This window comes from Otolemur garnettii, unplaced genomic scaffold (genome assembly GCF_000181295.1).
Source record: "Otolemur garnettii isolate 467f Iridium unplaced genomic scaffold, OtoGar3 scaffold00303, whole genome shotgun sequence".
In the NCBI taxonomy this organism is placed as follows: domain Eukaryota; kingdom Metazoa; phylum Chordata; class Mammalia; order Primates; family Galagidae; genus Otolemur; species Otolemur garnettii.
In genome coordinates this window covers 199,305-212,587 of record NW_003852698.1, presented here as the reverse complement: position 1 = coordinate 212,587, position 13,283 = coordinate 199,305, and the positions used below count along the sequence as shown (strand labels likewise).

General features: G+C 36.6%; 1 protein-coding gene across 6 annotated transcripts in view; it reads right to left on the bottom strand.

Moving 5' to 3' along the window:
- RARS2 (arginyl-tRNA synthetase 2, mitochondrial) overlaps positions 1 to 13,283 on the bottom strand; it is a 77,388-nt gene that overhangs the window by 49,814 nt on the left and 14,291 nt on the right. For 3 of the 6 annotated variants that reach the window (XM_012813800.2, XM_023508984.1, XM_023508985.1), the window contains exons 2-4: positions 5,925 to 5,998; positions 4,729 to 4,831; positions 3,075 to 3,158 (exon numbers count right to left, since the gene is read on the bottom strand). In XM_012813800.2, the coding sequence (XP_012669254.1) occupies positions 3,075 to 3,158; positions 4,729 to 4,831; positions 5,925 to 5,998 (261 nt within the window). Of the gene's footprint in view, positions 1 to 3,074; positions 3,159 to 4,728; positions 4,832 to 5,924; positions 6,001 to 13,283 lie in introns of those variants that run through there. The other 3 variants (XM_023508988.1, XM_023508986.1, XM_023508987.1) reach the window with 3 other exon arrangements.

The following is a 13,283-nucleotide window of genomic DNA, read 5'->3' as shown; positions in this document are numbered from 1 at the left end:
TTTTTTTTTTTAATACTGTCCTTTTAGATCATACGCTCCTTTAGACTAGAATCCAAACTATTTTGTCTTTAGATTTTAGTAATATAGTTCCTGGTAAACAATAATAATGAAATTTATAAAATTAGTGGGCACACAGATAAAGTTGTTTAGTAAAGAATTTCAGTGGGCTACTAAAATTCCCTGATATTCCAATAGATGAATAAGCCAGAGACCCATCTATTTAACAATATGCATGTTTAAATGTAAGAATACGCAGAATCTAAGTATTGGTGCATAATGGGCTTTTAATCAAAAATGAAATCTTTCAAAGGTTTCAATTTTTGGAGCACTTCAGCAAATTAATGAATATTCACATTAATTGGCTGGTACTTTGTCTATTAAAAGTAATAGATGATTACTTTTCCTTTCTTTCTTTTTTTTTTTTTTTTTTTGCAGTTTTTTGGTCGAGGCTGGGTTTGAACCCACCACCTCCGGTATACGGGACCAACCTACCCCTTGAGCCACAGACGCTGCCCAAGATGATTATTTTTTATTATTATTATTATTTTTTTTGAGACTCTCACTATGTCACCCTCCACAGAGTGCTGTAGTGTCACAGCTCACAGCAATCTCTAACTCTTGGACTCAAGCGATTCTCTTGCCTCAGCCTCCCAAGGCTGAGACTAATTTAAAAATTAGTCTCTCCTTTTTTTGTAAATAGGAGAGACTTTTTTTGTAATGTAAAGTTGAATTTGGTAAATCAAAAAATGTGTGTGAAATAAAATAATGTTATTTACTTTTTTTTTTCCTTTTTGAGACAGAATCTCACTTTGTCGCCTCTGGTAAAGGGCCATGGTGTCACAGCTAACAGCAACCTCAGACTCTCAGGCTCAAGTGTTTCTCTTGCCTCAGCCTCCTAAGTAGCTGAGACTAAGGCACCTGCCACAACGCCCGGGTATTTTTTTGTAGAGATGGGGTCTTGCTCTAGCTCAGGCTGGTGTGAGCTCAGGTGATCCGCCTGCCTCGGCCTCCCGGAGTGCTAGGATTACAGGCATAAGACACCATGCCTGGCTTACAGTGAGTATTTTTGAGACATACCTAAAAAAATAGGGTTTTATCTACATTTTTCCTGTTTGGTTAAAATTATATTTTCTTTTTTCCCTCGTAACAGATGTGGTGGCAGGTGCCTATAGTCCCAGCTACTCAGGAGGCTGAGGCAGGACGATCATTTGGGAGTTTAAGGTTGCAAGCTATTGTTATGTCATTGCACTTTACCCAGGGTGAAAGACTCTGTCTCAAAAAAAACAAAATTAAAATAATTAACAAAAGAACAATGAAAAGCAGAGGGGAAAATCAGAGGACTCTCCAGGGAAGGTAGGATGTTTAAGTTTTTTAAGTTGTTATTAAGAAATAAGATGAGTAAAGAAAACACTGAGAGGGATGAAACTAAGAGGAAAAAAAATTACCAATTTAACTCACTGGTTTGCTAAGCTGACATGAAATGTTATCAAGAGTTCAGCAGGTGATTTTTAGCAAGCTCAAAACAAATGTCCTTCTTGTCTCTGTGTGGCTCATTTTGGCTAATTTACCGAATAAGAGAAGAATAAAGTTCAAAGATCTAGAAACAAGAAATGAAATACTAACTCTCCTTCTGACAGAACCAATAGGAAAAGGCCTGTGAAATATACAACCTTAGTAAGAGATTGTATTATTAGAAATATTGGTTTATAGCTTTTTTTTTTTAATTCAAGATTTCAACATTTGGTGGTGCCTGTAGCTCAGTGGGAAGAGCAGCCACATACACCGAGGCTAGCAGGTTTGAACCTGGCCCAGGCTAGCTAAACAATGACAACTGCAACAAAAAACAGCTGGGTGTTATGGCGGGTGCCTGTAGTCCCTGCTACTTGGGAGGCTGAGGCAAGAGTATCGCTTAAGTCCAAGAGCTGGAGGTTGCTGTGAGATGTGACGCCATGGCACTATACCGAGGGCGACATAATGAGACTCCATCCGCCCCAAAAAAGATTTCAACATTTACTAAGCCTCATCAACTCAGCACTGGGATGTATTTCTCTTTAAAAACATAGTAATAAGCCAATCGATATGTTACATTTTAAAATTCAATTGAGATGAAATTATCAATGAAAGATTTCATACCACTTCCAGGATCATCTGTCCTCCAAGATTATCATTAGCCAGGATTATCTGTCCACCAATGTCTCATTTGAATGATTACCCACAACTCAAGAGATTTCTTTAATCTCTCCAGACCATCCTGATTTCTCCATCTCTGAACTTCTTATACTTATTGTATCAACTACGTTTGTTTTAATTTTTACTGTTTTATTAAAAGAAGCAGCTATTTCATGGTTTCTTCTGTATGAATCTTATGCTCTTAACAGATTACAAGTTGCTAAAGAAAAGAAACCTTTCTCTTATTCAATGTAGATTCCATTTATTCATTCAACAAATAGTTATCTAGCACCCACTGAATGCCAGGAATTGTGCTTGGAACTGGAAATCCAAAACTGTGAACAGATGTTGGAAGCTCTAATGGCAAGCAGAGTTTAAAGAGCAAGTGGTATCATTCAAATAAATGAAGAGGGTACTTACACAAACCTGGATGGCAAGACTACTACTATACATCTAGGCTATCTGGCATAGCCTATTTCTTCTTATGTAGCACAGGCTACAAACCTGTATAGCATGTTATTCTACCCAATACCATACATCATACAATGGTAAATATTTGTCTATCTAAATATATCTAGAAAGGGTACAATAACAGTAAAGTATTAGGATCTTATGAGACCACTGTCTTATGTTCAGTCCACTGCTGACTGAAACACTGTTATGTGGTACATGACTGTACAGTGTTAGGAAATTGTATTAACTGGAGAAGTCAAAAGACATTGCCAAGGAAATATCAAGATCTGAAGGAAAGAAGGTATCAACTTGTGGGAGCACTCCAGACAGGGAGATTGGTATATACAAAGGCTTGAGGCAACAGGAGATGCAATGCCTTTAAGTACTGAAGAAAGGCCACTGTGACTAGAGCAGAGTGAAAGCATAATGGCTAGATAATAACCCATTCTTACCTTTGTTAACAGTTCTCTGTTTATTTTGAAATTTACAGTCCCTTGACCAGCTCTGATTTCACTCACCACCATATCACATCTTAACTGAAAAGATAATAAACCACATAAAATAGTCATGTTATATCAAAGGCCCAATAAGATAATATAGTTCTATACTATAAAACTGGTTTACAAAGTCAGCAGGTTAAGTCACCTATACCTGGACCTGAGTCTTAGCCAGTATCTTCAGTTCCATAATTCTATTTAGGTAAACACATTTTTTTTTTCCTGACTAGAACGCTGTTCTGATTCAGAGCCTCTCTCTTCCTCCCCTTCCCCTACTCAAATTCTACATATTAACAGGGAAGATAGTCTCACTCTGTCTACTCTGATACGCAATGAATACTTTTATCTTATCTGCCTTTTAGGAGAGTGTCAGGGCTCATGTTAAAGCACCAACAGATAAATACGGCAGAATCTCTGTTAAGTTGACCATCCAAGGACTGTGACAAACTGGTCAGCATCTGGAGGTGGTCAACCTAAGCAACTAGGCCTACTGTCCTGATCTGTACATGGGATGCACATCTGGTCTATGGTGGTCATCTATGGAGGTTCTACTATAATTTGTCTTCTATGCACATGCTTTCACTTTTTAACTTATTAGATGTCCAGAACCCCTGATATACCCATAGAACTTGAAGAGATACCTATTGCCACTGACGAGTTGCTAGTCTTTGTTTTTAACTTAGAAGAAATGAAAAAAAAGGGACTAAATACTATAATTTGAATGATTCTAGTCCTTGTGTACTTCCTGATAGAACTCTGGAGTGACTTTGTGATTGATAAGTTACCAATGCTCCTTTATCACACTTATTCTTTCATTAAACATCTTTTTCTATGATAATGACGTTTTCATTGATCCAATTCTTCAGACTTATCAGATATCTTCTTTATGTTACATGTTAATAATACTACTTAAAAAATTCTTTTTTTTTTTTTTGGTGATTTTATTTCCATTTATTCACATAAAAAAATTCTTGTCTAACAATATATTCCTTTCCTAAGATCATTATAATAACAATTTAGATTTAGTCATTCTTTATAAGCCTTTCAATTTCTCTTTTACCTGTCAAACCATCAGAAAACTTAGAAATACAAAGAGGCTTAATCATCTAACTACCTCTTCTCTGTAATCATGATTCTATTTAATCATTTCTTCTCATATTTTAGTGTTCATCTTCTCAGAAACTCACTTCAAAAACTGCAACTCACTGCTCTAATTTATCAAGCTTATTCTCCTAAATTCAGATGTCCATACAGTATTAATCTGTAAATTTAGTAATTTAGTCCTCCTGCAAGTAATCAAAAAATTGAACAATGTCAGCTCAAGAGAAATGCTTTATAACTAATTTGAAAACCTGTAACCTTATGGCTACAATGAATTTAAATTATAGTATTCAAAATAACTTGAATAAGGAAACACTATTAAATTCATTATTTTGCTGAGATTGCCTGCAAAGTATTTTTTACTTTAAAATAATAAACGTATTATTTTAGTGAAATAAATCATTTCTTTCATAAGATGAGTTACCTTTGGGGAAGGAAGGCATGGAAAAGAATCAAGAAGTATATGTATGTAACTTCAATAGTCAAAGAGAGACAGTGCTGAACATACCTTCTCTGCCAGTCTCTTGGCTTGAACTTGTGTATCTGTTCTCAAACGGTCACTGTTGTTGTCTAATAAAGAATCCACAGAAAGCTGAAAATCAGCTACTTCTCTGAAGACAGCCATTGAAATGGGAAAAATTTGTTACCTTAAAAGCATCATTGGTCTAACAAAGACCAGGGACTAACAAAGGGTCTAACAAAGACTAGGGATTCTCCATACTGACATACTGTTTATCAGAAGGTGTTCTACATGCTTTCAAAATTAAAAGCAAGGAAATTTGAAATCACCTAGTATTGACTTATAATTTTTTCTTATCACTTTTATAAAATTCTTCTTCTTCTATTATCTAACTGTAGCCTTAAGATATTTCTGTGAAATAGGTAGAACAGTGACCTTGGTTTACCTGAAAACTGATGTCTGTCAAATAAATGTCTCCAAAATCTGACTGCAACAAATAAGCAGACTCAGAAAAAAGCTCAAGCCTCCTCTACTCCTTCGAATGCCTGCTTCAACCCAAGCCCCTCCACTGACCTCCAAATAACATATTTTAAAAATATTATGAGTTTCAATGTGAGAAAAAAGACAAAGATCATTTTTAACACTCTAATTCTTTAAATTGCCACTTGTCCTTTTCATTGGGTGCATGAAAAAACAAAGCAACAACAAGAAACACAAAGCAACTAATAGTGAAAATCATTTCTTTCAGCTTTGAGAAAGAAGAGCTATCTTTGATAGAATGGAATCAAGAAACATATATAAGTAACTTCAACAGTATCTTATGTTTTATTTATAAAAATAAAAATCAGGTTGGGTGTGGTGGTACCTATAATCCTAGTACTCTGGGAGGCCAAGGCAGGTGGATTGCTTGAGCTAAGGAGTTGGAGACCAGCCTGACCAAGAGCGAGATCCTGTCTCCACTAAAAATAAAATAGCCAAGTTCTGTGGCAGGTGCCTATAGTCCCAGCTACTTGGGAGGCTGAGGTCAAAGGATCATTTGAGCCTTAGAGTTTGAGGTTGCTGTGAGCGATGATGATGCCATGGCACTCTAGCCAGGGATTACCCAGAGCGACAGAGTGAAACTTGTCTCAAAATAAATAAATACTCCTCACCTCAGCTTCTCAGATTGCTGGGACTACAGATGTGAGCCACCACGCCCAGCCATTAGCCACATTTAAGATCATTACAAATACATTATACTTAACTCTTTTTTGGAAATTGGAACTGCAGATATTGACTTGATCAAGTTTTCTAGTGGAAGATCCAATACTCTAGAAAGCTAAAAATCAAAAAGAATAAAACATGGCAAGATTATTAATATATTTGTTCCAGATTCAATGGAATACTACTTAGCAATAAAAATAAATGATTAATACACTTAACAAAATGAATGAGCCTTAAATGCACTGTAAGAGAAGTCAGCTCCAAAAGAGCATATAGTACATAATTCAATTTAGTTGATATCCTGATTAATATTTATTCTATTGTAAACAAAAACCATTTGTTGAATTTCACAAACATTAATTGTAAAAAAATGGTCAACATTTGTAGACCTACAGCTATCATTTATCTTTAAGATAATTTGTACACTTCTGTTTTGGCCTAGGATAGGTTGATTTTTAAGTTTCAATGTCAAGGTGTAATATTTTTAAGTTTCTGATCCTTAAGAAATGAATTATTATATCCCCCCCAAAGTTATTTAGAATATAATCCAAGAAATGGGTAAATATTTATAGAATAAAGGCTATCACAGCTCATGTTTATGCCATAAAATGTTCCTGTCAATAAAGAGACATCTATAATAAAGTTTCTATGATCTCTTTTAGAAAAAAAAGGAGTGGGCTCAGCACCTGTGGCTCAAGTGGCTAAGGCACCACTCAGGTGGCGGGTTTGAATCCAGCCTGGGCCTGCCAAACAATGATGGCTGCAACCAAAAAAAAAAAAAAAAAAAAAAATAGCTATGCACTGTGGCGGGCACCTGTGGTCCCAGCTACTTGGGAGGCTGAGGCAAGAGAATCACTTGAGCCCAGAAGTTGGATGTTGCTGTGAGCTGTGATGCCATGGCACTCTACCCAGGGTGACAGCTTGAGGCTCTGTCTCAAAAAAAAAAAAGAATAAAGAAAAAAAGGGGTCCAAATTCCAGTTCTACTTTTCCTAGAACTGGGAAAGTCATTTTACATGAATAAGCTTCAGCATTCACAACTGAAATATGAGGTAATAAACCTAGTAAATAATAAATGAGAGCTCTGTGAGAATTAAAAAAATACCATAATAAGCATGTAATAAACATTATTTCTTTTTTTCTTTTTCTTTTTTATGAGATAGAATCTCATTTTGTTGCCCTTGGTAGAGTGCCCTGGCATTACAGCTCACAGCAACCTGATTCTCTTGCCTCAGCCTCCCCAGTAGCTGGGACTACAGGCACTCACCACAACACCCAGCTATTTTTTTGTTGCAGTTTGGCTGTGGCTGGGTTCGAACCTGCTACATTTGATATATGGGGCTGGCGCCCTACTGGCTGAGCCACAGGTGCTGCCCTATTTCCTTTTCCTTTTAAAAGGTTTTACTTTGGACATAACATCAAACTTATCCATAACCACTAAGATTTTCTGCCTATCTTAAATATAATAATTCTGCTGGAAAAAAACTTAGCAATGTAGTAAAAATGCTTACATTCAAATGAACACACAAAAAATTCTTTTGGATAATTTTCTTTTAGCTATACTCAAAACCACTTAAAAATAAATCCTTTTTTTTTTTTTTAATATTTCTTCTGCTCCAAAAAAAGCTCTGAGAGTCCTTAAGCACATAAAATGGAGGAACAAAATTATACAAGAGAACCTGAGCTCAAGATAATCACTGTGCCTCTTGGCAACCCAAGTACAAAAGGAATCTAGTAGAAAGCATGCTTTTCCTAGTACTAGATGTAGCAAGTCAGGTGGAACAAACTTTTCCTAAAAGTAATTCTTTTTCTTTTCTATTTTTTTTTTTTTTTTGAGACAGTCTCATCTGTAGCCCTAGGTAGAGTGCTGTGGTGTCATACCTCACAACAACTTCAAACTCTTGGGCTCTAGCCATCCTTGGCCTCCTCAGAAGCTGAGACTACAGGCATGCAATACCACATATGGCTACTTTTTGTTTCATGGCAGAGACAGGGTTTCACTCTTGTTCAGGCTGTTCTTGAACTCCTGAGCTCAAGCAATCCACCTGCCTTGGCCTCCCAGAGTTCTAGGATTACAAGCTGGCCCTAAAAGTAATTCTAACACCCGGTTATTTTATTCATATGAAGATATAAATACCAATAGTAGTTTCAATAGTAGTTTTATAAAAGGCGCAGGAACATTCTTGTATAAATTTACAAACAGAAAGGTTTGGGGGGAATGAGAAGTCACTGTTTACTGGATGCAGAGTTTTTAGTTATGCAAGATAAATTAAGCCTGGTGCAGTGGCTCACGCCTGCGATCCTAACACTTGGGAGGCCGAGGCAGGTGGATTACCTGAGGTCACGGGTTCAAGACCAGCCTGAGCTAGAGCAAAACCTTGTCTCCTAAAAAGCATAGCCAGGCAATGTGGCAGCTGCCTGTAGTCCAAGCTACTTGGGAGGCTGAAGCAAGAGAATTGCTTGAGCCTAACCAAGAATTAGAGGTTGCTGTGAACTGTGATGCCATTGTACTCTACCAAGGGAAACAAAATGAGACTGTCTCAAATTAAAGGAAAAAAAAAAAAGCAAGATAGTTGAGTCCTGCAGATGGATGGCTATACAACAATGTGAATACACTTAAAGCCACTGAACTTTAAAGATGGTTAAGATGACAAATTTTATGTGTATTTTCCCACTATTAAAAATAATAACCACAGAGAAAGCATTCTGGGATAAAGAAGTGAAATAGTCTTCTTCATATAATTTCGCACCTCCAGCCAACATCAAATTAAAAAGAAAAGGAAGGAAAGAAAGAAGGTGGACCAGCAAGCTTCAGACAGAACAAGTGCCGGGAGCAATAGATGAATGGAAGCACACATGGAACAGTTCTCATGAGTTCCGGCTGAGATCAGGGGCATGAACAAGATAGCACATTTAACAAAAGGAAAACTTCCATGAAACAAAGAACTAAATTTAAACTGTAGTATATTTGTGCAACAGCAAATCATCCAGCAGCAAAATCAAACAACTAGACTGTGACGCATCATTACTGACAAATCTCTTTAAAAAACTGAGCCAAACAAAAACCCAAGCTTCAGAGACTTTATAGTCCGATACCTTTTATATAAAATTTATTTTTATTTCTTTTTTTTTTGTTAAATCATAATGTATACATTAATGCATTTAAGGGGTACAATGTGCTGATTTCATATACAATTTGAAATACTTATATTGGACTGGTTAATATATCTCTCAATTCATTTACTTCATTATTGTGTTAAGACATTTATACTCTATACCAGCGGTCCTCAAACTTTTTAAACAGGGGGCCATTCACTGTCCCTCAGACCATTGGAGGGCTGGACTACAGGCCCCAGGACCAGTCAGCTGCTAAGCAGGACAGGCAGCGGCAGCAAAAACACCCAGTGGGCCAGATAAATGTCCTCAGTGGGCTGCGTGTGGCCCATGGGGCCATAGTTTGAGGACACCTGCTCTATACTTAATAGATCCAACAAGTACCCTTGCAATATGCACCATAGGTGTGATCCCCCCATTCATCCTCTCTGTGTCTGGCTTCCCCCCTCTCCTTTCATCCTCCCCTCCATCCTGGGCCATAGTTGTAATCTCTTGTTCATATGAAAAAGTGAGTGATTGTAAATTGGTTTCATCATAGTACTGAGTACACTGGATACTTTTTCCTCTATTCTTGAGATACTTTACTAAGTAGGATATGTTCCAGCTCCATCCATATAAACAAAAAAGAGGTAAAGTCTCCATCATTTTTAAGGCTGCATAATACTCCATGGTATACATATACCATAATTTATTAATCCATTCATGGGTTGATGGGTACTTGGGCTTCTTCCATGACTTGGCTATTATGAATTGAGCTGCAATGAACAATCTGGTGCAAATATCTTTGTTAAAGAGTGATTTTTGGTCTTTTGGCTATACAGAGGAATTGCAGAATCAAACAGTAGGTCTACTTTTAGATCCTTGAGTATTCTCCACACTTCTTTCCAAAAGGGACATATTAGCTTGCATTCCCACCAGCAGTACAGAAGTGTTCCCTTTTCTCCACATCCACACCAACATCTGTAATTTTGGAATTTTGTTGTGTGAACCACTCTTAAGGGAGGTGATGATATCTGAAAGTGAATTTAATTTGCAATTGCTCTGATGATTAAAGATGACGAGCATTATTTCATGTGTCTGTAGGTCATGCACCTATCTTCTTTGGAGAAGCTTCTGTTCAAGTCCCTTGCCTACAATGAAATGGGGTTACCTGTCCTTTTCTTATTAATAAGTTTGAGTTCTCTGTCGATTCTGGTTATCAAACCTTTGTCAGAAACATAACCTGCAAATATCCTCTCCCATTCTGAGGGCTATCTGCTTTTGCTTTACTTACTATGTTCTTGGCTGTGCAAAAGCTTTTTAGTTTGGTCAGATCCCAGTAATGTATTTTTGATGTTGCTTCAATTGCTGAGGGGGTCCTCCTCATAAAGTATTCTCCCAGGCCAATTTCTTCCAATGTTTCCCCTGCGCTCTCTCCAAGAATCGTTATAGTTTCATGTCTTAAGTTTAAATCTTTTATCCAGTGAGAGTCAATTTTTCTTAATTGTGAAAGGTGTGGGTCCAGTTTGTCTTCTATAAGTTGCCTGCTAGTTCTTTCAGCACCATTTGTTAAATAGGGAACCTTTCCCCCAATTTATATTTTTGATAGGCTTATCAAAGATCAAATGACAGTAAGTATCTGGGTTCATGTCTTTTCTCAATTCAGTTCCATACATCTACCTCTCTTAGGGTGACCAGATTTTAACATTGGTAAAGCAGGACAACATGGCTGGGGGGCAGGGTGGGGGCAGGACAGGGCCTGACAACAATGCAAACTTTGATAAGCAGTTCTCGATAATCACTTCTCAACAATTATTTATTATTCTTACAGTTTAACATTATAAAATTAACAAAAATAATATAAAACTCATATCCTGGCGAAATAGCCACATGGCTATTCCCTTCCTGTTCTACTGCTCATTCATGCGGTCTTTCCAAAAATCGGGACTTTTTTAAAACGCAGCGGGACATGGAACAAATTGTTAAAAGGTGGGACTGTCCCGCCAAAAGCAGGACGTCTGGTCACCCTAACCTCTCTACTTTTATGCCAGTACCATGCTGTTTTCATCACTATAGATTTATAGTATAGTTTGAAGTCTGGTAGCAGGAGTCCTTCTGATTTCTTTTTATTTCTGAGTAATGTCTTGGGTATTTGAGGTTTTTTCTGATTCCATATAAAATGAAGTATTATTTTTTCCAGATCTTTAAAGTATGACAGTGGTGTTTTGATAGGATTGCATTAAATTTGCATATTGCTTTGGGTAATATGGACATTTTAACAATGTTGATTCTTCTCAGCCATGAGCATGGTACATTTTTCCATTTGTTAACATCTTCAGCTATTTCTTTTCTTAGAGTTTCATAATTCTCTTTATAGAGATCTTTCATGTCCTTTGTTAAGTAAATTCCCAAGTATTTCATCTTCTTTGGCAAAACTGTGAAGGGAATAGAGTCCTTGACTGTTTTTTCGGCTTGACTATCATGGGTATATATAAAAGCTACTGATTTGTGAGTATTGATTTTGTATCCTGAGACGCTACTGTATTCTTTGATCACTTCTAAGAGTTTTATGGTTTAGTCCCTGGGCTTTTCCAGGTATAAAATCATATCATCTGAGAGGAGTGAAAGTTTGATCTCCTCTGACCCTACTTGTATACCCTCAATTGCCTTCTCTTGCCTTACTCCATTACAATGTTAAAAAGCAGTGGGGACAATGGGCAACCTTGCCTGGTTCCTGATCTGAGTGGAAATATTTTCAATTTTACACCATTGAATATGATACGATCTGTGGGTTTGCTGTAGATTTGTTGTAGATGGACTCTATCAGTTTAAGAAATGTCCCTTCTACACCTATTTTCTTAAGTGTTCTGATCATGAAAGGATGTTGGATATTATCAAAAGCTTTTTATGCATCAATTGAGAGACTCACTTCATCTTTGTTTTTAGTTTGTTTATGTTATGTATTATATTTATAGATTTATGTATACTGAACCAACCTTGAGACCCTGGGATAAAACCCACTTGATCATGGTGTATAATTTGTCTGATGTGTTGCTGGATTCTATTTGCTAGGATCTTATTGAATATTTTTGCATCTATGTTCATTAAAGATATTTGTCTATAGTTTTCTTTTCTTGTTGGGTCTTTTCCTGGTTTGGGGATCAGGGGGATATTTGCTTCACAGAATGTGCTGGGAAGTATTCCTTCTTTTTTGATGCTTTGGAAAAGGTTAAGTAATATAGGTACTAGTTCCTCTTTAAAGGTTTGGTAGAATTCTGATGCGAAGCCATCTGGTGCCGGACTCTTCATTTTTGGGAGATTTCAAATAGTTGATTCTATTTCAGTACTTGATATAGGTCTGTTCAACATTTTTAATTCTTTCTAAGTCTAGAAGGTTGGGATGGCACTTGTGGCTCAAAGGAGCAGGATGCCAGCCCCATATAGCAGAGGTGGTGGGTTCAAACCCAGTCTCAGCCAAAAACTGCCAAAGAAAAAAAAATTATCTAGGAGGTTGGTGTGCTTCCAAGTATTGGTCAATTTCTTTCAAATTTTCATATTTCTGAGGGGAAAGTTTTTTGTAGTATTCATTAAGGATTTTTTTAATTTCTGAGGTGTCTTTTGTTATTTTACCTTTATTTCTAATTGATGATACTATGGACTTTAATTTTCCATTTTTGGTTAGTTTGGCCAAAGGTTTATCAAATCTGTTGAACTTTTCAAAAAACCAACTTTCTGCTTCATTTGATCTTTTGTTTTTGATTTCATTTAATTCTGCTCTAATTTTAGTTATTTCTTTTCCTCTGCTGGGTTGGGGGTTGGAATGTTCTTCCTTTTCTAGCTGTTTAAGCTGTCCCATTAAGTTATTGACTTCCTTTCTTACCGTTCTCTTGAGGAAGGCTTACAACCCTATAAATTTCTCTCTTAGGACTACCTTTGCAATATCCCACAGGTTCTGATAATTCATGTCTTCATTATTGTTTTGTTTAAAAAATTTGGCAATGTACTTCTTAATCTCATCTATGACGTTCAGCAGAAGGTCATTTAGTTTCCATGTCTTTGTATGAGTGTGCAGACACCTATAATTGGTGAGTTCAACTTTTATTGTGTGATGACCTGCGAAAATACAAGGAATAATTTCTATACTTTTAAATATACTGAGGTTAGATTTGTAACCTAAGATGTGATCAATTTTGGAGGATGTTCCGTGGGATAATGAGAAGAATGTGTATTATAGTTTTGTTAGGATGAAATGTTCTGTAGATGTCTGTTAAATTCAATTGTTGTATGGTGAAGTTTAAGTCCAAAATTT